The sequence below is a fragment of the Phyllobates terribilis genome, unplaced genomic scaffold, assembly GCF_046119375.1.
Source record: "Phyllobates terribilis strain yellow unplaced genomic scaffold, ASM4611937v1 Scaffold_1__5_contigs__length_1240528914, whole genome shotgun sequence".
Classification (NCBI taxonomy): domain Eukaryota; kingdom Metazoa; phylum Chordata; class Amphibia; order Anura; family Dendrobatidae; genus Phyllobates; species Phyllobates terribilis.
Genome location: NW_027362761.1, coordinates 542,865,795 through 542,889,417, shown reverse-complemented (window position 1 = coordinate 542,889,417; position 23,623 = coordinate 542,865,795). Strand labels below are relative to the sequence as shown.

Genomic DNA, 23,623 nt, shown 5'->3' with positions numbered 1-23,623 from the left:
CCCGGTGTACAACATCCGGCCCCACGTCCCTTCCCCCGGTGTACAACATCCGGCCCCACGTCCCTTCCCCCGGTGTACAACATCCGGCCCCACGTCCCTTCCCCCGGTGTACAACATCCGGCCCCACGTCCCTTCCCCCGGTGTACAACATCCGGCCCCACGTCCCTTCCCCCGGTGTACAACATCCGGCCCCACGTCCCTTCCCCCGGTGTACAACATCCGGCCCCACGTCCCTTCCCCCGGTGTACAACATCCGGCCCCACGTCCCTTCCCCCGGTGTACAACATCCGGCCCCACGTCCCTTCCCCCGGTGTACAACATCGGCCCCACGTCCCTTCCCCCGGTGTACAACATCCGGCCCCACGTCCCTTCCCCCGGTGTACAACATCCGGCCCCACGTCCCTTCCCCCGGTGTACAACATCCGGCCCCACGTCCCTTCCCCCGGTGTACAACATCCGGCCCCACGTCCCTTCCCCCGGTGTACAACATCCGGCCCCACGTCCCTTCCCCCGGTGTACAACATCCGGCCCCACGTCCCTTCCCCCGGTGTACAACATCCGGCCCCACGTCCCTTCCCCCGGTGTACAACATCCGGCCCCACGTCCCTTCCCCCGGTGTACAACATCCGGCCCCACGTCCCTTCCCCCGGTGTACAACATCCGGCCCCACGTCCCTTCCCCCGGTGTACAACATCCGGCCCCACGTCCCTTCCCCCGGTGTATAACATCCGGCCCCACGTCCCTTCCCCCGATGTATAACATCCGGCCCCACGTCCCTTCCCCCGATGTATAACATAAGACCCCACGTCCCTTCCCCCGGTATAGAACATCCGGCCCCACGTCCCTTCCCCCGGTGTATAACATCCGGCCCCACGTCCCTTCCCCCGGTGTATAACATCCGGCCCCACGTCCCTTCCCCCGGTATAGAACATCCGGCCCCACGTCCCTTCCCCCGGTGTATAACATCCGGCCCCACGTCCCTTCCCCCGGTATAGAACATCCGGCCCCACGTCCCCGAGTGCTGGGGGCAGAGTGCTGAGGAGCAGAGGGCAGAAAAGTCACCAGCGCTCAATGTTGTTGCCCAAGTTGGTACTGAAGCCCTCCCCCATTCATGATAAAATTTACTTGTGGCCACGACACAATGGAAGGAAGGAAGGGGGCGCCAGGATTTGAACCTCAAACAATTTGATATTAACATTAACCTAAAGGATCGGCCATTAATATTATTAGTCTTGGATTATCCCTTTCATTAGCAGCAGCAAAGTGGGGTCTATATCAGTGAAGCCAGAAACGTGGTTACAGTACGGCCACTCTCACACGACCAACATCCATGATGACAGCATGGACCTCCTGCAGGTCTCCAGAGCCAAACTCATCAGGCTCATATATGGAGAGCTCAAGCCAGGAGACCCATGTAGCTCATACACAGGACATTATTTGTCACAGGGAAAAACACGAAGCCAAAAAAAAAAAAAAAAAAAAAGGGGAGGGGGGACAATTGATCATGCACGACTTTTTAAATAAAAAAAAAAAAAACAGATTTTTTTTTTTTTGTCAAAAAAGGCTAAATGTGCTCCCCCTGTATACTGGTAGTGAAGGGCTGAGCAAAGCAAGGTGAAAGAACCATACGTTTTGTAGCAAATAGTCCGTACAGAACATTTTGTAGCTGACTGGACTCTCAGGCTGAGAAAAGGTCTTACATATCGGTTTAAGCTCCTGTCTATCATTTCTTCTAAGATTCTTTGGTTCGCTGATCCCCGGGAGAGTCCAGGGCACAGAAGCGTCGCCGGCACATCTCACCGAGAACCCAGAGATGGAACCGAGGAGACGCACTGAAGACCTGGTAATGCAGCCGTAACGCTCCTGACAGCGAGCCGGAGATGGGAGCCAGGAGAGGACGGGAAACCGAGAGCACTGCTCAGCACACAAACATTTAACCTGGTGATGGAAAATACCGTATATAATAGGTGTCCTCACCGAGTATATAACCCCGTCTGCTCTGCAAGATGTCACTATATTACTAGAACGTGCCGCTTCACCTTTAGTCACCACTTTATAGCTTATACAGAGAATAGTCTACATCAAAGGTTGAGTTTTCTTTCTAAATACATTAGATTATACTCCAGAGCTGCACTCACTATTCTGCTGGTGCAGTCACTGTGTACATACATTACTGATCCTGTACTGATCCTGAGTTACATCCTGTATTATACTCCAGAGCTGCACTCACTATTCTGCTGGTGCAGTCACTGTGTACATACATTACATTACTGATCCTGTACTGATCCTGAGTTACATCCTGTATTATACCCCAGAGCTGCACTCACTATTCTGCTGGTGCAGTCACTGTGTACATACATTGCATTACTGATCCTGAGTTACATCCTGTATTATACTCCAGAGCTGCACTCACTATTCTGCTGGTGCAGTCACTGTGTACATACATTACATTACTGATCCTGAGTTACATCCTGTATTATACTCCAGAGCTGCACTCACTATTCTGCTGGTGCAGTCACTGTGTACATACGTTACATTACTGATCCTGAGTTACATCCTGTATTATACCCCAGAGCTGCACTCACTATTCTGGTTGTATTAGAGGGTATCTAACATCATGCTGACTGTAACATGTTAGTGGAGCATATACAATGCAGGAGTCCAGTAAGACTTTCCACAATCCCTAATCAGGACCCCAATGTGAGAGAATGGAGAACGTCTGCAGGGCAATAACTGACTGGCTGGCCATGACTTCACTGGGCTGAAGTAAAGGAGATGAGAGGCCGGCCATTGTGTCTCCTGGCAGAAGCAGTTGTTTGCCGGGGAGTGCTGGGAGACAGAACTGCAGATCCTTTAGTGAAAGGTGCCTTGTTTGATGTTGCGCTCATAGAGCATTTCCTACTCTCTGAGTGCACCTTCGTAGATCTTTACCGATTCTCAACCTCTGAATGAAACAAGAATTTCTCATGTCAAGCAAGTGAGGAATTGAAACACAAATTATTACATGGCTTGGCTTTTTAAAGCTGCAGAACTTTTACTTTTCCAATTATTACGATTTCTAAACAAAACTTGCAGCCCCTTTAATATGACAAATTTCTAAAACTTGTCAAAATTTCTATAACGGTTGATGCTACAGTGATCGTAAGCATGACAATTAATGTGCAAGTGAGAATTCCCACTAGCCAGATGCTGGTGTTCAGTGATTGACAAGAAGAGCACATTATAAACATATAAAAGGAGCAATAAAATTATTCAACACCCCCCTATTGTAAGTTATGTTTATTATAAACATTTACAAACTTTCTGCCATTTGCAATACACCAGTGAGTGAAACCAGAATGAAGATAATTAGTGGTTTCCCCTAATTCATCACAAAATGCCCCTTTACTGACTACTGCAGTCTCAGAATTATTGCACAGAATAATATTCTTGGGTTGTGAAGACAGCGGTTCAAAAATTCATGAGAAGAAGTCATTGTGTCTTTTTGTATCCTTTTTTATACAAGGCAAAGGCATTGGACACTCCTTGAGATACAGCTGGAAGCAGAGATCCCAAGCTCAAGCTCATGGCAGGAAGAGTAAGCAGTCACCAGCGGCTGCCACCAGATTACTGAGGAGGCAGGTGGTCAAAATCTCTTAAGTGGCTGCAAAAGACCTGCAGCAAGATGAGGCAGCAGACACTCAGGTTTCGGGTTGCACAGTAATAAACATACTCAATGCTGTGTCATTGCCCAAACTCCAAGACATCACCACTAATGACTCAAAAGTACAAGAAAAGTTGGCACCAATACACCCAAAACAATATAAGTAAGCCAAAGACGGATTTTGGTAAGACCTTACCTGTAAAATCCTTTTCAGCGAAGGAAGGAAGGGAGACACAGACATTACTAGTGGGTAGGCGGAGCCCCACAGGATAGTTCACCTCAGATTAGAAAAAAGTGACGACCGGCCCCTCCAGCTTAGGCTCCTCCTACTCCCATGTCCTTCAGTCCGTACACAAGCTAAGGAAGAGCAGACAACACCAGCGGAACAACACAACCCCTTCCGAAAATTCAGAAATGCAAGAGAACAGGTTATGCATATAACAGAAAAAACACACAGTCCCAGGTACTACTCACTGGGCCTGACAACTGCAATGAGCTGGCAATGCTGGAACAGAGCCCTAGCGCGCCGACCCCCGCCCAGATGACCGCCATCAGAGAGGAGTCGCGCCGCATCTGGAAAGGCAATAATGCACTTCTGCCATGGGAGGGTGCTGTCTCTCCCTTCCTTCCTTCGCTGAAAAGGATTTTACAGGTAAGGTCTTACCAAAATCCATCTTTCAGCAGCAGAAGGGAAGGAAGGGAGACACAGATCCTTTACTAGTGGGACGTCCCAAAGCAGTCCAGAACTCAAGGGTGGGAAACAGTGGCAGAATCGCCAACACCCCAACAACTTAGTCAAGCGCGCAACAAGCGCCAAAACTAGATAAAGAGATAACCAAAACCACCGCCGCCTGCAGGACCCTGCATCCCAAGGCCGCATCGGCGGAAGCACTCACGTCCACTTTATAAAATTTAGTAAAAGTGTGAACGGAGCGCCAGGTAGCCGCCCGGCAGAGCTGCGCTGCCGAGGCCCCCTGCTGAAAAGCCCACGACGAACCAACAGCTCTCGTGGAATGAGCTCAAACCTTAACCGGACAAGGCTCGCCCTTGAGCCTGTACGCTTCCAGGATAGCCGAACGTATCCACCGAGCTATAGTGTCCTTGGAGGCCCGCTGACCACGCCGAGGACCAGCAGGAATCACAAGAAGAGTCCGACTTCCGAAACCCTTGCGTGATTGAAAGATAGAACTTCAAAGCTCGCACCAAATCCAACGAGTGCAAGGCTCGCTCCTTTGGACTTTTCGGATTCGGACAGAGGGGGGGCAACACGATGTCCTGATTGACGTGGAAACGAGACACCACTTTAGGCAGAAAATCGCCACGGGTACGAAGCACCACGCGATCCGAGTGGAACTCCAGAAAAGGGGGCGAGCAAGACAGTGCCGCCAACTCAGAAACCCTTCTCAAAGAGGTGACCGCCACCAGGAAGGCCACCTTCCAAGAAAGTAAGTAAAGCGTAGCTGAATCCATAGGCTCGAACGGCCCATGCTGAAGAGCCTCCAAGACTAGATTGAGCCACCAAGGAGCCACAAACGCAACTCCGAGGCGGAAACGGACGTGCAACCACGCGAAAAAACGAGCGCACATCCCTGCGCGAGGCAATAGCCTTCCGAAAAAGCACGGATAGTGCAGATACCTGACCCCGCAAGGTACCAACCGCCAGACCCTTGGCCAAACCACATTAAAGAAAAGCCAATAAGTTGGGAATGGAAAAAACCCTCGGGTTCCTTGACGATCCAGAACACCATGAATAGAAGGCCTCCCAAGTTCTGTGATAAATCCTAGTCGTAGCTGGACCTCTGGCCGCCCGCAAGGTGGCAATGACCTCGGTCGAAAACCCACGACGGGTCAAGATCTCGGTCTCAAGTGCCACGCCGTCAAACGAAGCGACTTCAGGTCCGGATGACGAATGGGCCCTTGGGTTAACAGGTCCGGGCGAAGAGGCAGTGGAAACGGAGGCGCCGCCAGAAGAGACACCAGCGTTTAATACCACACCCTCCGCGGCCAATCCGGCGCCACCAAAATTGCCGGAATTCGTTCGAGTTTGATCCGCCGGATGACCAGAGGAAGCAAGGATACCGGCGGAAACACGTAGATCAGCTCGAACTGGTCCCACGGGGCCACTAGAGCATCTACCGCCACAGCCTCCGGGTCCCTGTACCTGGACATGAACGTCGGAATCCTGGCGTTCAGCCTGGATGCCATCAAGTCCACCTGGGGAGTCCCCCAACGGGAGCACAGCAGTGTAAAATCTTCCGGATGAAGACTCCATTCTCCGGGATCCACCTGCTCGCGACTGAGGAAGTCCGCCGTGATATTCAGCACTCCTGGGATGTGAATCACGAAGATGGCTGGGACCCTGGACTCGGCCCATACCAGGATCCGAGAGACCTCCATCATGAGTCTGGAACTCCTCATCCCGCCCTGATGGTTGATATAAGCGACCGCTGTCGCATTGTCCGTCTGAATTCGGACCGGCAGACCGCTCAAGGGGACCGTCCAATGTCGGAGGCAGAGAAATATCGCTCACAACTCCAGGATGTTGATCGGCAGAGACGACTCCTCTGACGACCAGACCCCCTGAAGCCAGAGATCGTTCCAAACCCACCCCCCTCCCCCCCAGCCAGTCAGGCTGGCATCGATGGTAATGACCGACCACCATGGGAGGAGGAAGGATTTCCCCAGGGATAAAGCCTCCGGACGTAACCACCATCCAAGAGACTCTCGCACCCTGCGGGAGATACCGACACAGCGATCTAGCGAAGCCAGCGATCGGTCCCAACGGGTCAGAATAAGATTTTGGAGACCCCAGGAATGAAATTGTGCAAACGGTACCGCTTCCATTGCTGACACCATCAGACCCAGAAGGCACATACACTTCCGAAGGGACATCGCCATCGCCGACCTCATATCCTGGACATGGTGACGAAGGTTCGCTTGTTTGTCCGGAGGCAGGGACACCACTGCTCGTACCGTGTCGAAATGCATCCCCAAGGACAGGATTGACTGCAACGGCTCCAATGACAACTTCTTCCAATTGACCAGCCACCCGAAGTCCTCCAGGTGCTGAAGGGAGAGATCGCAAGCCGTCACCGTCTCCTCCGCTGTGGGTGACACAATTAACAGGTCGTCCAGGTAGGGGAGAATCGTAACTCCTTGCTTTCGAAGGAGCGCCACGAGCGGCGCCAGAATTTTTGTAAAAACCCTGGGCACCGAGGCCAACCCGAATGGTAGGGCCACAAACTGGTAATGGGCCTGACCTATGGCGAAACGCAGGAAGCGCTGGTGAGCCCTGCCGATAGGGACATGCAAATAGGCGTCCCGGATGTCAATAGACACCAAGAAATCGTACTGCGACAGGGCCGCCACGACAGAGCGAAGAGACTCCATACGGAATTTCCGGGTCCGGACATGAACATTCAATTCTTTGAGGTCCAGAATGGGGCGAAACTTGTCCTTTTTGGGGACCACAAAAAGGTTGGAGTAAAACCCCCTTCCCCGGTCCTCCAGCGGAACCGGAGCCACCACACCCTGCTGCAGAAGAGAGTCGACCTCCCGCAGCAGTGCGGCAGCCAGCTTGGGCTCGGACGGGATGCGTGACTGACGAAATCTGTCGGGGGGTCGAGAATGAAACTATGAAATAGCCTGCCGACATAACCCGCGTCACCCAGGCGTCCGATACGTTGGACGCCCAAATCGACCCGAATTGAAGCAGACGACCTCCCACCCGAGAGCCCTCGAGAGGGTTCCTGGCGTCCGTCCGCCTTAGCGGGCTTTTTGTCAACCTCCCGTTTGTCCTGACGGAAATGTTGTTTCCAGGGTGGAGGGGATTTCTGGGTGGTCTTCTTTCCGGAAGACGAGGGACGACCCGATCTCCAAGAGGGCTGACCGAACCGTCCCCTGGGCCGAAAGGACCGACAACCACTACCGGCGCTTGACTTGCCAGACGTAGAAGCCGCTGCGGCAAAGCCGAATCCTTGGCCTTGGCAATCAGCTCCGTGAGGTCCGAACCAAAAAGCTGACCGCCCTTGTACGCCAGACTCAGCAAACCTTGTTTGGATACCGCGTCTCCAGTCCACTGTTTAAGCCACAGTGCTCTCCTGACTGTGACGGCCGAGGATTGAGCCCTGGACAGAACCGAAGTAGTATCCAGCACTGCGTCCCTGCCATATCGGGCCACCTCTTCCAACAGCTGGAAGAGCCTTTCCACCTCAGACAGCGGAGTCCCATCTTGCCACGCCGTCCGCAGCTGATCCAACCACTGCAGAGAAGCCTCACTAGCCCTCATGACCCCCAAGGCCGCTCGGAATCCATGACCCGCGGCCTCGTAGATGGACTTCGCCGCTAACTCCGTCTTTCTGTCCAGCGGGTCCTGTAGACTCGCCTTCCCTTTAACAGGAAGCAAAGAGGATTTGCTCAGCTGAGACAACGGCACGTCCACTTCAGGAGAGGGGACCCAATTAGCGATAGTCTCCGTGGAGCAGGGATACAGGGCATCAAAAAACCGCATCTCCTGGAAGCGTTTATCCGGACACAGGCGTTCTTTCTCCACTGCCTCGTTAAATTCATCGTGCGCCGGCAGCGTCGAACGAGCCCGACGCGACTCCTGATACAGCCGGGCCGACTTGCCAGGGCGCCTCGTCACCTCTTCAGACAGCTGTAACGCTTCCCGCATAGCCCCAATGCCCGAAAGCGAAGCAGAGCGACCCTGCCGATCCTCTTCATCAGAATCGGAGATCTCAGAAGCAGAGTCTGTCGGTGATTCCGAAGCCTCTGACGCACTGCGCGGAGGAGACAGCGCCACCACAGGCCTGTGGCGCTTCTTGCCTCGCGACGTCGGTTGGGATTTAGCCGATACCCAATGACCCAGGAGGTCAGACAGACTGTCAATGGAGCGTGTGAGCGCTTCCACTTTAACATCACTGAGACCCCTGACCAGAGACGAACCTGACGCCGTCGAAGACCCCGGCGTATCAGATACGCGTGACCGATCCTGAAGCGGACCGGGACAGAGGTCCGCGCCCCCTGGTCCCTGATCCAACATGCCCCCACACAGTTGCGAGCGTCGTGGATAAGGCGGTAATAACCCCTTACAATGGGTAAGGGAACCGAGGATGTGTGATTCTGCTACCACAGCCTGTTCCTACACAAAAAAAACCCAAAGACTGAAGGGTTAAAGCTTCTCCTTAAAGGGAGAAGAGCTACCCCAGCAGCCTGCAGAGCAAAAGTTAACCTAACAGACTAGGGTCCAGAACGGGTTAACTGCCCTGATAAGGCCAGACCCCTCAGAAGGGGTTAATGCTGCTGACCACGCAATACACCTTTGCCTTAGAAGGATAGCGGTGTGCGAGTCCCAGAGCCTCCTCAGCGGGGAAGTAGCAGCGCTGTATATAGCACACCCTGTCTGCCTTAACAGGCCAGCAGTAAGGTGCTCTGCGCTGCAATAGTGTGAGAAAGGAATCTTCTGCCTTAAAAGACAGAAGTGACTCACCAGCTGGCCGGGGTCACTGCTCTTCCTTAAGCCAGAGTGCTCGGTGTCTGGTGTAGAGAGCGGGGAGCAGGGAGCAGGAGGTAGCACGAGGTAATGGCCGGAATTAGAAGAGGGGGCTTTCCTGGCACTTCCTGTCTGAGCTATGATGACAGGCAGCAGAGAGGCGCAAAGCCACCCCCCGCCGGTACTAACCCTCCCTTGCCGATAACACAAACGCCTGCAGCGGAGATATCCTCCTGCAGGGACAAAACAAGCAGTCACCACTTGAAAACAGTAACAGCGGCTGCCACAGCAGCCGCTGAAGCACTCAGACCACAGAGAGCACTTACCCAGCTGAGCGCCACAGGGACCCCCAGGGATGTGTGGCGCCGTGGCTCTTTGCTCCCCCCCACGGCGGAGCGCGCAGGGACCCCACAGAAGCGGTGTGCGTCTCCGCCAGGGAGCGCCCTGTATCCCCCGGGGCCGGCAGGCTTCTGCGGGGACCTCCTTAGGGGGTGCACAGACCTGCCAGGGGAGGGTCAGGGGTCCCAGCAGCGCCGAGACCCCCTGAGACCTCTAGACCACGGGGGGTCCAGGTCTCAGGAGTAAAATAAAAAATTCTTCTGAGGAGCTGCAAAGGCAGCGACTATCCTCTGCGACCTCAAATTTTAGACTGCAGAACATGGGAGTAGGAGGAGCCTAAGCTGGAGGGGCCGGTCGTCACTTTTTCTAATCTGAGGTGAACAATCCTGTGGGGCTCCGCCTACCCACTAGTAATGGATCTGTGTCTCTCTTCCTTCCCTTCTGCTGCTGAAAGAAGGTTTGGGATTCTGCTTCGTGGAGCAATCAAACAAAACTGGAAATTTTGAGGCTTATGGACCCACTTTATGTTTGGATGAGGAAGAAATAAGCATTCGCTGAAGAAAAAGCAAAACAAACCTGCCTACAGTGAAGCAGGGTGGTAGTTCTGTGCTGTCTACAGTGAAGTATGATGGTGGCTTGGTGCTGCCTACAGTGAAGCATGGGGGTAGTTCTGTACTGCCTACAGTGAAGCATGGTGGTGGCTTGGTGCTGCCTACAGTGACGCATGGGGGTAGTTCTGTGCTGCCTACAGTGAAGCATGGTGGTGGCTTGGTGCTGCCTACAGTGAAGCGTGGCAGTGGCTCAGTGATGACCACAGTGAAGCGTGGCAGTGGCTCAGTGATGCCTACGGTGGTAGTTCTGTGCGGTCTACAGTGAAGTATGGTGGTGGTTATGTGCTGTTTACAATGAAGCATTGTAGTGGTTTTGGGCTACCTACAGTGAAACATGGTGGTGGTTCTGTGCGGCCTAGAGATAGAAGCATGGACCTGTGGCTCAGTTATGCTCTATACCTCCCTGCCACTTGAAACCTGCAGCATGTGGCTTGCAAGACTGATTTAATAAAGTATCAGAAAAGCCTAGAAGAAAAAACATCTTGCTTTCTCTAAAGAAATTTGAAACTTCCAATAGGACAATGATCCCAAGCATACCTCAAAGTCCAACAAGGCTTGGCTTCAGAAATCCTCTAAGATTCTGGAATGATCATCATACTTGCCTGACTTGATAATCATAAAAAAAATCTTTGGTGGGATTTGAAGACAGAGGTTGCACCATGCAAATCGAAGATTATTAGTGAACTGGAAGCCATTACTCACAAGGAATGGTCTGATTCCTCAGGAACACTATCAGAAACTGGCGTCTGGTGATGAAGCATGCTGGCAGCAACTCATAAGAGCCAAAAGTGGTCTACTAAAAACGCTAGCCATGAAGCTGGGAATAATCCTGAGCTTGCACTAGTCAGTAAAAGTGGCATTTTGTGATGAATTTAGAGAAACCACTTCTGATATTAGTTGTGTTGAGCAATTTACATTGCAATTAATCAATGAGACCAGACCAAACAGGATAAAGTATGTAAATTTTACTAATAAACTAAACGTGCAATGGGATTTGAATAATTTTGTTGCAACTGTTTAAGCATCAGTGTGATGGGAACAAACGAACCAAAACCTTATCACTAAATCCTCTGTAACCAACTGGTGCTGTAAATCCTCACCTGTCGGCCTCCAGTCGCGCCTGCTGCAACTGTTGCTGCTTCTCCAGCAGTTTGACCTCCTGCTGTGCCAAAAGCTGTTGCAACCGCTCCTTTTCTATCTCCACCTCCAGCTTCTGCAGCAGCAGCTCCTGTTTCCGTTGTTCCGATAACCCTTTGCCAGTGGCCGGATCTTTCGCTCTCGCCCGCTCTCCGGTGCTCATGCCAGACCCGGTGGAGTATCTGGAGAATGAGCAGTCTTCTGGAGGTCGCACTAGTGTGATATCAGGAGGGATTCTTCCTATGCCATCATGCACTGTGGGGTGTAAGCAGCAATGAGATACCGGCTGCTTTAAGGCACTGCTGCAGTGATGGCTGCAGGGGTAATCTGTATAATGCATGCAAGGCAACTGGGCACCGGGGCATTTACTCTGGAGACAGTTTTCGGAAGAGCATCTATCGGAGGTGTATTGATAAATATTTCGAGGTGTGGGGTCACTTCTGCAGAGTGGCTGGGGTACAACGGGGCATAGGCTTTCACTTTCACTACTTGGTTTTGGCCTCTGCTGGGCATGGTAGGACCCGTTGAGCTCGTTTGATGTAGGCCGTCTTGGGGTTTTAGGCACCTTTATAAAAAAAAAAAAAAAAGGGAATAATAAAGAAATTATGAGTTACCCAAAACAATTCTGAGCTCTTAAAGGGGTATTCCCATCTCCAAGAACCTATCCCAATGTGTAGTATTAAATAATAATAATAATAATAGCAGCAAATACCTCCTATTGGAAATTACATATAGTTCTTCTGATTTGCTATGTCGCTTACCCCATGTGCAGGGCATTGCAGTATCCATGGTTATGACCACTAACAGCTAACTGTCACTATATGAAAGTCAGTTTATAACCTTGGATACCAAAGCTACTGCAATGCCCTGCACATGGGGTAAGTGACATATTGAATCAAAAGAACTGTACTACATTTCTAATTGGAGTATATTACTATTATTACACCTACTACATATTGGGATAGGATCTTGGTGATGGGAATACCTCTTTAACTGTAATCACATATTAGAAGGAGATACTATTGGTATTGCATATTTCACTTCTTGTTGCAATTTTTTCAGTGTTTTGGTGACCAAAAAAAAAACAAAAGACAATTCTGGCGTTTCTCTTTTATTTTACTTTATCAGCTTAATTTCATATTTTAATAGGACTTTTTTATGGCCGCGGAAATTTTTTTATTATTGAAATGATGAAAAGGGGCGATTCTAACTTTTAGGTTTTTCTCATTTTTTTTTTTTTAACTTTATGTTACTCCCTTTAGAGGACTTGAACCTGCGCTCGTCTGATCGCTTATCCTATGGTACTCCTGTATATAGCAGAAATCGGGGTCTCACATGAACACCGGCCAGAGGCGTTGGGTGGTTCGAACAAATTTTTATTTGCATTTTTCTTTTTTAAAAGACACCTAACACGATTCAACCAATGTGTCATTTTCCGATGACGCCTCCCCTTTAACACAAGCGTAATAAACCCTCCTGTGGCCGTTATCGCATACCGCTACCTCACTGTATGAAGGGCAGAACCCGGAGAAGTGGAATATGTTCTGTAACAGCTGCACAATGAACGGTGCCAACGTCCCGCTCCGTATAAATGGCCCGCAATCTCCCCGGTATAATTACGTGGTGCACGCTGGCGTCTTTCGCGAGGCGATCATCAAGGTAGATTACCTTCGAGTTTCTGAACTAAATACTTACAGGTGTTGCATTATCCTTTATTACATACAAACTTCTGTCTCTTAACAAGACGCGGCAGCAAATGAATGATCTCGCCGATGAATTATTCATGAGTGTTTCGCAGCGTGCTCGCGGCGTCATCCATGGCCTTTTGCAGGTCATATGACACCAATTAGAGCGGAATTTTAAATTATTCAATAACTTGAACTCTCCTGTCGTTTAACATATAGATATCAGTGCGGTAAACAAGTTAAAGCTAATGGGCCCTGGGGGTTTGCTCTGCTCGGCTTTAAGCTCCGAGGCTGCTGCTGGAACAGACAGCGAGAAGGAAAACACTTGCAATGTTTTAATAAGTTCTTAGGCGTTCCTCCGGGAACTGCGCCGCTCCTGCTCCCCGTATCCAAAATAAAATGATTAAGGTTATTAGCAAGGAGCTTTTTAAAAAGCGGAGACGTAGAAAGAAGGGGGGTAAGGAAGGGAAAGCAGAATTACTTTACATGAAATCTGTGTCTAGACACAGAACTGCAGACAGATACCAGCCATTCCCATACTGACACAAACCCACGGAAACATCCGGGTAATGGACAGGCCAATGCCCCCAAAGTTACCGCCACGCCACTAAGGCTAAGAGGGGGTTTCGGCAATCCTCGAACAGTCATCATTACTGAAAGTGTGTACAGTCAGTAATTCTTAAAGGGAGATAAGCCATAAATGTCTGATAGATCCAGATCTCAAAAGTTGCATCTCCAAAGCAAGGGTCTTTCAACCTGCCAGCTGAGGCGGCCACTGAACCTAGGCCAATAATAATAAGACGTGGCTGCGCACCACTCTCTCCATTCATTCCTCACCAGGCAGCACTTCAGACCGTTCTGGTATATCCAATAAAGGTACCCTATCCCTTTAAATGGAATCTGTCAGTAGGGTCAACCCTCCTCGACCATCTATATGGGCTGCAGATCATAGGAAGCTGAATAAAATGATATCTTGATATCTGCAATCCGATGTCTTATTCCAGAAAAAAATCTATTTTTTTCTCAATATGTAAATGAGCTGATAAGATCTATGGGCCGGACATAGATCTCCCCGAGAATCTGCCTCCAGAGCTTATAATAAATGAGCAGGAACGTTACCCAGTATGAGACATGTAATGACTGTCAGTCTGCTCTCCTGATCTACATGTCTCACACTGGTAACGCCGCCTTTCATTTACAATAAGCCCTAGAGGCAGATTCTCGGGGAGATCTATGTCCGGCCTGTAGATCTTAACAGCGCGTTTACATATTAAGAAAAATGTAGACTTCTCTGGAATAAGATATCAGGTGGCAGATATCAAGGTATTTTATTCAGCTTCCTATTACCTCCATGACGATATACTGTAGACCTTTGAGGAGGGTTCAGCTTACTGACAAATTTCCTTTAATTCTTTGTAAAACTTTATCTTGAATATGGGCTGTACGCTTGGGATCCACACAGTAAAAAGACATGGGATAGGACGACTGAAAAAACATGGTCTTTTTCTACCTGGAAAATATACCATCGTTAACACAAGCATTAAAGAGTTAAAAGTGATTACCTATCCATAAGGATGACAGGGCTCTTAAATGCCCTGCTGGAATAGACAACCATACCTGACAGTCTATCGGTCCCATATTCAATGAATGGAGCATTTCAGTGCCCAGTTCACGGGATCAGTGGGGAAGTCCCAGTGGCTGGACCTGCACCAATCACAAAATTATCACTTATCCAGTGAGGAGGTGAAAACTTTTAGGCTATGTTCACACACGTTGTGTTTTCTTTCTGCTGCAAATCTGCTGACAACTTTTCCCTGGCAGGAAAACAGCTGCGTCAAAAAAGTAGGTTTTCCTGCGGTTTTTTGCAGCGTTTTTTTCACTGTCCTTCTATCTCTATTTATGTACATAAAGTTGTGTGAAAAGAGAGAATCCCATTCTATTTTGCCGTCAAAAACGCTGCAAATAAGCAGCAAAAAAAGCAGGTGTGTTTTTTGCTGTGTTTTTGCAGTGTTTTTTCACCACCCATAACTTCCTATGGGTGAAAAAATGCTGCAAAAACGCTAAAAGAAGTGACATTTTCTATTTTCCAAATACGCAAGAAAGGCAGAAAATAGGCAGCAAATAAAAAGCAACTTGTGAACAGAGAATTCTGGTTTCTCAGACTTTGCAGGTACTGCGTTTTTTGCATTTACTCAATTGCTTTCTAGAGGGGAAAAAAAACGCTGTAAAAACACTGCAAGAAGTGACATGCTGAAGGTTTAAAAAATGCAGCAGTTTTATTTTCAATTCAGTCAGGAAAATAAACCAATGTGTGTGCATGAGATTTTAATTTGCATAAAAAAAACGCAGCAAAAACACAAACACAAATGTGTGAACATAGCCTTAGACAGTAGTATTTTGGAAAACTACCATGAGTGGAAGTTGAAGGCTATGTACACAGAATTACAGATTTTTTTTTTTGTCTCTCCCCCTCTTCTCAGTGTAAGCCCGAGGTCACACTAGCATCGGATGCGATATGATAATGATGCTCTGCTGCGAGCGTGATCCGAGTCAGTGCTCTGTCCTCCGATTCTCACATATGAGAGAATCACAGCACAGGTGCGAAGGAGACAGAGAAAGTAATTTCTCTATCTTCTCCATTATCAACATCCACAGTAATCAAACTGCACTCCGATGACATAAGAGTGCAGTCCGATGTTTCGCAAGCACCCATAGACTTGTATGGGTGAGTGCAATCAGATTCTCGGATGCACTCGCAGCATGCTGTGATTATTTTGTCATGCCGATTTGGCATGACAATCGCAGATCAGAGCTGCCCCATAGAATAACACTGGTCCGAGTGCTATGCGATGCTTTATTGTATATCGCTCGGCCTTGTTATACGCTCATGTGAGCGAGCCCTTAGAGAATGGAGCAGGGAGGGAATTGTACACAGATCTGTACTGGATTGGGGAGCAAGTATGTAAAGTCGTATAGAGAGTAGAGAAAGGGCTACAGAAAAACAGAAAATAAGTGCAGCATAGAAGCTGTGCTAATGCATGAAAGTGAATAGAGAGGAAATAAGTGCAGCATAGAAGCTGTGCTAATGCATGAAAGTGAATAGAGTGGAAATAAGTGCAGTATAGAAGCTGTGCTAATGCATGAAAGTGAATAGAGAGGAAATAAGTGCAGTATAGAAGCTGTGCTAATGCATGAAAGTGAATAGAGCGGAAATAAGTGCAGTATAGAAGCTGTGCTAATGCATGAAAGTGAATAGAGCAGAAATAAGTGCGAGATAGAAGCTCTGCTGATTCGTGAAAGTGATTAAAGACAGCAGCACACTGGGCTACATACAGATCTCAGATTCAGCCTACATTACTGGAAGAGCCATTCCCAAGAGAGAAAAATCAAAACTTGGATCAAGCTGCAAACTGCATACCAGACTCAGTATGAAAATGAATGAAGAAATGAAGATTGCAGACAAACTTAGTGAAATGTTATCAATCAAAAGATAACCACTAGCGTATGTTCGATATATTTATAAAAAAACAAAAACAAAAAAAAAAAAAACACACATTTGGAGGAAGGGAAGGACCTAATAGGGTATTACTAATGGTAGATCTGGGAGCAAATTTTACATTCCAAGACCAAGTTGCAGGGGCCGTACATGGCAATCTTTAGCCTTTGCAGACGTCATTGGTTGCCGCAGTTACTAGTGACAACCTGATCCCAGCTGTTACATTTGGGTGTCAGAAGTGCTGAAGACCAGCAGCAATAAAAGCAGCATATGGGGAAAAAAAAAAAAAAAAAGTGGGTACCATGTGTGGGGTGTTGCGCAACATTTTTTTTTTTTTTTCCCCCCACATCTCATCCACCATTTTGATAACCGGTTTCATAAATTTATGAACGTTGCAACACTACTGATGACTTTGCCCTTTACCTTACGGGATTTGCTACAATGGATCGACATCACCACCACCAGAGGTTCATCACGCTGCACCCATTATACATTAAAATTCTTATCCTCAAGGTGTAACTTTCAAACAACCGATTAAAGGGGAAAAAAAACAACCCTCCGCCTTTCATTTCATGTGGCCGAAGCCGCTCACGGGGGGCTGGGAAGTGATGGAGGGGCAGAGTGATCACAGCTGGACACCCAGTAATTATAATCCTCCTGCATCTATTAAAAGTCATTATACGGCTCATGATAAATTGCAGCTCCCTGCAAATACAGATAAGTTTCCTACCGCAACATCTCAGGGTCAAAATCAAATAATTAAAGTATTTGTTCGGCTGGTGACTCCTATATGTAATTAAAGTGATAGAAAAGCTCTCATCAAGCAATAATGTAAATGGGATGCACTTCACTTACCGCTCCCGGGAGCATTCGTGATGGGGAGTGAAGGTGAGACTACTGGAGAATTTAGGCTCAGTATATTTGCCCCTCTCTCTAATGACCGTGGTTATGGATTATCTTATAGGGCCGCCAAGCTCTTTCCCAAATTCCAATAGATAGATAGTGCGATCTCTACTGAAATTCTGTAGGATTGCCCCGGGATCAGCGCATGTGCCGAACTGGAAGATGGCCAACTCCTGGGAAAAAGGTTAATCTGTGTCTGAACTGATACTGGGGCATCCCGCTCATGTGCGGTCCTGGCGAGACCACGCAGGGGAAACCATGCGACTTCTCAGGATAAATTGTGCACATGATGAATACCATGATTACTGGTAATTACAAGACTTGTGTCATTATTTTGTGGTTTTCCCCTGTAGGCATTAGACACTAGAAACAGCAGCAGATTCTTGTGTGTGTGCTCTGTATCTTTCTCCCTCCAACTTCTTTCCATACACTTCAATAGAAAGCAGGTGTGATTTGATCCACCCAAATAAAGACAGATCTGTAGTCAGCCTTTTTGAGAGTGGATGATCAGTGCAGGAGAGAATTAGTGATAGATGAGTGGGGAGAGAGGCATTTTCTCTGAGAAGATATAGTGCTTAAAGGGAATCTGTCAGCAGGTTTTTGCTATAAACACTGAGGACAGCATGAGGTGGAGGTTAAAACACTGAACTCAACGATATGTCACATGTCCGGCTGTGTGCTGCTATTTTCTTACACTGAAGCTTTAATCATCTTGTGTGTAACATAGCAGTGACTAGCTGGTCCTAGGTCCAACTCCGTCCCCTTCTGTGATAAGCAGCTCGGGGTCTATAGCTATGTACATTAAGGGCATGATATATATATGTATGTTTTTGCTGGGGTTTTTTTCGCAGTCATTGGAATAGATGAAAAATGCTGCAAGAACTGACATGCTAAAACACAAAATTTGAGCTTGGTTTAAGTTGGTATACATGCAGCACATAAACACATGTTTCACAATGGACATGAATCAGAAAAACCTACAAGAAGCAAAATGAACATAAACCCTGCTGTAAATAAATAAAAAGCAAAAGTGTATATAAATAAAATAGGGTTCTTAGTAACACTGTTTTTGATCAAAAATAGTATATAAGATATCCCACCATCAACAAGGTAAACCCATTCAGGATAAAGAACTGACATGCTGCAGATGGATTCAAATCCGCAAGGAAAAAAATAGCACTGTGTGAATGAGACTACAGAAATCTCATTAACTCTGCTGTAACAGAAAAGTTGTTTTTCACAGCAAAAACATGGAAAGAACACGAAGTGTGCGCTTATCCTTACAATGTTTTTTTTGGATTCTGTAACTCAGAAGTGAGACTCCCTCATACGCGGGTGTGTGGAGCTTCAACCGCTGCAACATCTGCCCGTACCCATAGTAGTTAACCATAACAGAACCCAATATTTTTGGTGTATTTTGCTCTGGAAAGTATGTAAATATACACAGTGGATATAAAAAGTCTATTAAAATGCCATGTAAAAAAAAAGAATCATACCAAGAAGAATCATTTCAAGGGGGAAAATAAAACTAAAGTAATGTGGTTGCATAAGTTACCCTTGTAGAATTGGGGATGTGGTTGTGTTCAAAATTGGCCAATCCAATCAAGAAGTGGCTTAAGTTTGCCACAGCAGTGACATTACCTAGAACTTTACTTCCCTCAAAAATTGATGAAAATAAAATTTGTCCAGGAGGCCTACGGCAACATTAAAGGAGCTGCAGGAATTTCCAACAAGTACAGGTTGTGTACTGCAGGTGACAATCTTCCGTTTTTTTTCATATGTCTGGTCATTGGAGTAGGTTGGCAAGACTGAAGCCTCTTCTTACAAAGAACAACATCCAAGCCTGGCTATGTTTTACCAAAACCTACATCACGTCTGTCAAACATGTGGGAAAATGTGTTATCGACTGATGAGACTAAGATTGAACTTTTTTGGCCATAATACCAAAAGGTGTTTGGTGCAAAGCCAACATTGCACATCCCCAAAAGAACACCATACCCACAGTGAAGCATGGTGGAGGCTATTATGCTTTGGGGCTTTTTTTCGGAAACTGGAACTGGGGCTTTAGTCAAGGTGGAGGGAGGGGATTATAAACAGTCCCAAATATTAATCAATTTTGCAACAAAACCTTGAGGCTTCTGCTAAAAAAAAAAAGCTGAAGAATTTCACCTTTGAGCACAACAACGACCCTAAGCATACCTCTAAATTAACAGAAGAATGGCTTCTCCAGTAGAAGATCACAGTTTAGGAATGGCCCAGCCAGAGCCCAGATCTGAATCCAATTGAAAATCTATGGGTCACCTGAAGAGAATACTGTACACAGAAGATGCCTCTGCAATCTGGCAGATTCTTAGATACTGAAAGGAAGAGAGGGCAAAGATAGCCAATTCTAGATGTGCAGTGCTGTCAGAAATTCAAAGGGTACTTCAACAAAGTATTAGTTTAAGGGTGTGTATATTTATGCAACCACATTTTTAGTTCTTTATTTTTCTTTTTCCACCCAAAAAGAGTTCAATTTATTTTCCAATTAAATTGTACAAATTATGGGCGATGTTAAAGGAGGGAAAAGTTCTAAAATTATTACTCTTTGTAGGATTTTTTTTTATATGAGTAAAAGAAAAAAAACACTAACATTTTATCATGGGTGTGGAATGCTTTTATATCCATTGTAAGTATAATAGACACGAATAAACTCCACACATTTTGGGCTTTTATATTTAGAAGTGTCTCAGGCGGTGCTTGGGTCAGATTCTTACCACATTGCACCTTGATGCATAATTGCATGAAGGCGTCTGATTGTATAGTGCTCGGAGGCTTTTGTTCAACAGGAGAAGCGTCCAAAGAAAATACCGTATGAGGGAAGATTAGGATTTTTTTTGCATTTGTCAGAAGCATAAAAACTGTTATAGTATCAAAAGTGCAAAGGTCTCCAAAAGAAAAAAAACAACCAAAACCGACATCTTAAAGTTGCCATAAGCCACCTCAGATTTCAAGAACTTAAAACCTACTTGACTGAAACGGGGAAGTTGAATCTTGTTACTTCTTCGGCTAATGTCTTCCTAAATTACCCCCAAGGGCCGATTCTCTACCACCCAGTGAAAAAACACACATTATGCCTTCTCCCATCTCAATGCAGGGATATTACGCAAATGAAGAATTATTGTTCTCTGCCGATAGCAACAAAGCGGTTGCTGCTACAGCCAGCAGCCATGACTCATGGCAATGACAAGGGATATGAGATGCCTAAGTAAATGTGAGAAACTGGCACAACCACTCATTAAAACAACACAGAGCCCATGGCTGCTGAATAATACAGATGTAGCGGCTGACGGTGCAGATCACCACCTGGTGCAGCATTTACTCCATCAAGCTGCGATAATTTCAAGTGAGATGACAAGTTTGTATCACTGAACTCTTCAAAGTCTACAGGTTTCATGTAAAATGTTTAAGTTTTTGATTCTTTGTGACAACTGCTTTCTGTAACCCAGTGTTACTCACTTTTCCCAGCTTCAACACCGTACTGCGCATCTTTCCCTGTACCCATGCGCGCCTCTGATGTCACCTTCTAAGGCGGCGATACGCTTCCTGAGTTTTCATACAGTTAGTTAGTCTACTACCCCGCACTGCTGGATTGTGCTTCCTGTGCATCATATTCAGCTCCACTACAAACCCCACTCTGCTCTTGTAATGTATCTGTCCACATACTCGGATCTACTGTTCTAAGGTGCTCTGCTGTTCCACATGCAAGATAACATCCAGCCGCACAATCAGCTCTGCTGTTCCTCGCTCCACGGTGTTACCCAGCCTTTCCAGTTCAGTTCTACACTGCACTAACGTCTCCTGTATGTTGCCGATTCTGATCTACAGCTTAGAGAATCCGCCTTACCATATTATCCATAAGACCAAAAGCATAAAAAAAAGTGATGAAGAAGGGGTTCTCATGATCAGGAAACATTCGTATATAGCAGGCAAGAAAAAAAAAAGTTTAAAAAACAGCAGTATGCTTTTGCTGTCACTTACTTTGTGTGTACCTTCCAAAGACCAAATTCTTTTGTTACATTTTTCATGTTCGTAGGTTTTAGGCAGGTCTATCCTGTCTTCTATCTAAGGGCAGCATAAGACAGGGGAGACATCGAGCTTAGGGATTTAAGTCATCCATTAGTTTGTTACTTAATGCATAATGACTGCTGGGGAATTCCAGTAGCAGTAGGATAATCTGGTACAGTAGTTTTTTATTTTACCCTTAATTTTTGCACCGCCATAGGTCAATTTTTAAAATTTTTGCAAGTAGTAGAAAACCTATTTCAACCTTACAAAAAAAAAAGAAAACCCATGGAAACAAGAAGTGGCAGAATTAAAGGACAGAAGGAGAGTAGCAGAAGAGATCTCATCGAGCATCATTGTAGCTCTGGGGGAAAGTAACACTGCAGTTTTCCAAATGTTCAGGTATATTCAACCTCCATACATGAGGTATTTAAACCATAGAGCAAAAACCCCTCGGAGAAACACATCTGCTCCGGTTTAGAGCTTTTAACCAATTTTCTGCTAATAGGTCATGAGCGCAGTAAATTATTAAAATGGAAAGTTGCTTAGTTGGTGTCTTCTGTAGTCAGGAGGTGATTGGGAGACAGACGGAAAAATTAAAAGAGGGGGGAAAAAACAAAAGCAACAAATTCAGGTTTTACGGTTTCTCTCGCTCTTTCGTGTTCGGCTTTATGAAGATGTCACATTTTTAAAAAACATTTAAAATTCAAAATTGTCTGGAGAGCGGATTCATCTAAAATTTATTCCCGGAGACTGATATTTTGCCTGCTGCTGCCATCAGCGCTGATTGCTCTTATGTGTAAGCTTTATTCAACTTTGCAAAAGGTTTTACAATACAGAGGATGACATTTCGGGGCCCAGGCTCGAGTGCGTCATTAAAATGAGATTGAAGTAGGAACATTTACACTTTCCTTGGAGATGCTTGGTTTGTTAAGGAGGAGGAATGCCGGGGCCTGCTGCTCAGTGAATGAAGCCTTCGCCTCCTCCTTGCTTTCTTGCTTTTTTGTCTCATTAGCTTATAATTGTTGATTTTTTATTTTGTCAGATGGCGAACTGTTAGGGTTTATTACAGGTCAGTTATCATCTGTGTCTATTCCAATCTATATAGTGTGTGAGACAGATCCTTAATTCCATGAAAGTCCTTTTGGAATTTTTTCGCAGCAAGCCCAAGTTGGATTGCACCACCCAAACTCAACCCCTTCCCAACATCCACCTTACATCTACAGCGGAATGGGCAAGTGCGTTCCTGCAAAAAGCCGTACCTGAACGGTGCAATGATTTTGCCATCTCACAAGCAGAATCGGCTTCATCATCAATGGGTGCCAATGAGGTGGTAAACAAGAAAAACAATAATTTTCTGTAGGCAAGCGGGTTGGCAGTGCTGACCTCTCCCGCTTGGTACGCTTACTAGACACTCTCCCAGCTTAGTCGGCCAAGTAGCGTTCATGAGACCCCATCGCAGTTGACAGAGTGATTGTTTTTTCTCAATCCCCTTCCAAAGCTCTCAGCGATTCTGAGATGGCAAACTTTACTATTTGCTAGTGCTGAAACGATTGCGTGAGGCAGCGGGAAAAAAAAAAAAAAGACCTGAATTGTGGCGATTGGAGGACTGGCTGCTTCATCATGACAACGCGCCAACCCACACAACGTTGAAAATCAACCAGTTTTTGGAGAAAAAGGAATGACATCGGCTTCTTACCCCTCTTACTCGCCCAACCTAGCCCCCCCCCCCCCCCCCCGAGACAAATTTTTATTACCAAAAATGAAGAAAACTTGAAGGGAAAGCGTTTTTCAGGACGTAGAAGAGGTTAAGGAAAAATAGCTGGAGGCACTTAAACAGCATTAGTTCAGAAGAATATAAAAATGTTTCAAACGGTGGAAAAAACTTTGGGACAAGTGCACATCATCTAATGGACAGGATTGTGAAGAGGAGTAAGGATTTCAAGACGTTATTTTGAATAAAAAAAAAATTATATAAAGAACTCTCCTTTTTTTGGGTACCGCCTCGTATTATAGACGAAACCCTGTTGCAAGGGCTGTGATCAGTACTAGCACCGATCATGGCCATTGAACCACTAAGATGCCTCTGTAAATGTTGACTGCAGCATCTAGATGGTTATTTAATTGAGGAGAAACCCTCTTTAAGCCCACTGGTACCCCGCAATAGCGATCACGCGGTGCCAATGATGGCCATGGCGACCCCAGGCCAAATGATGGCAGGGGGATATAGCCTGCCACAATCAGGGTCTCACATGCCTTTACTAAGTGTAA

General features: G+C 46.8%; 1 protein-coding gene across 3 annotated transcripts in view; it reads right to left on the bottom strand.

Annotated features, from left to right (window-relative positions):
* Window positions 1-23,623, bottom strand: part of KIAA1328 (KIAA1328 ortholog) — a 161,311-nt gene that overhangs the window by 57,990 nt on the left and 79,698 nt on the right. For all 3 annotated transcript variants that reach the window (XM_073680433.1, XM_073680434.1, XM_073680435.1), the window contains exon 7: window positions 11,188-11,789. In XM_073680433.1, coding sequence (XP_073536534.1) covers window positions 11,188-11,789 — 602 coding nt within the window. The remainder of the gene's footprint in view (window positions 1-11,187; window positions 11,790-23,623) is intronic.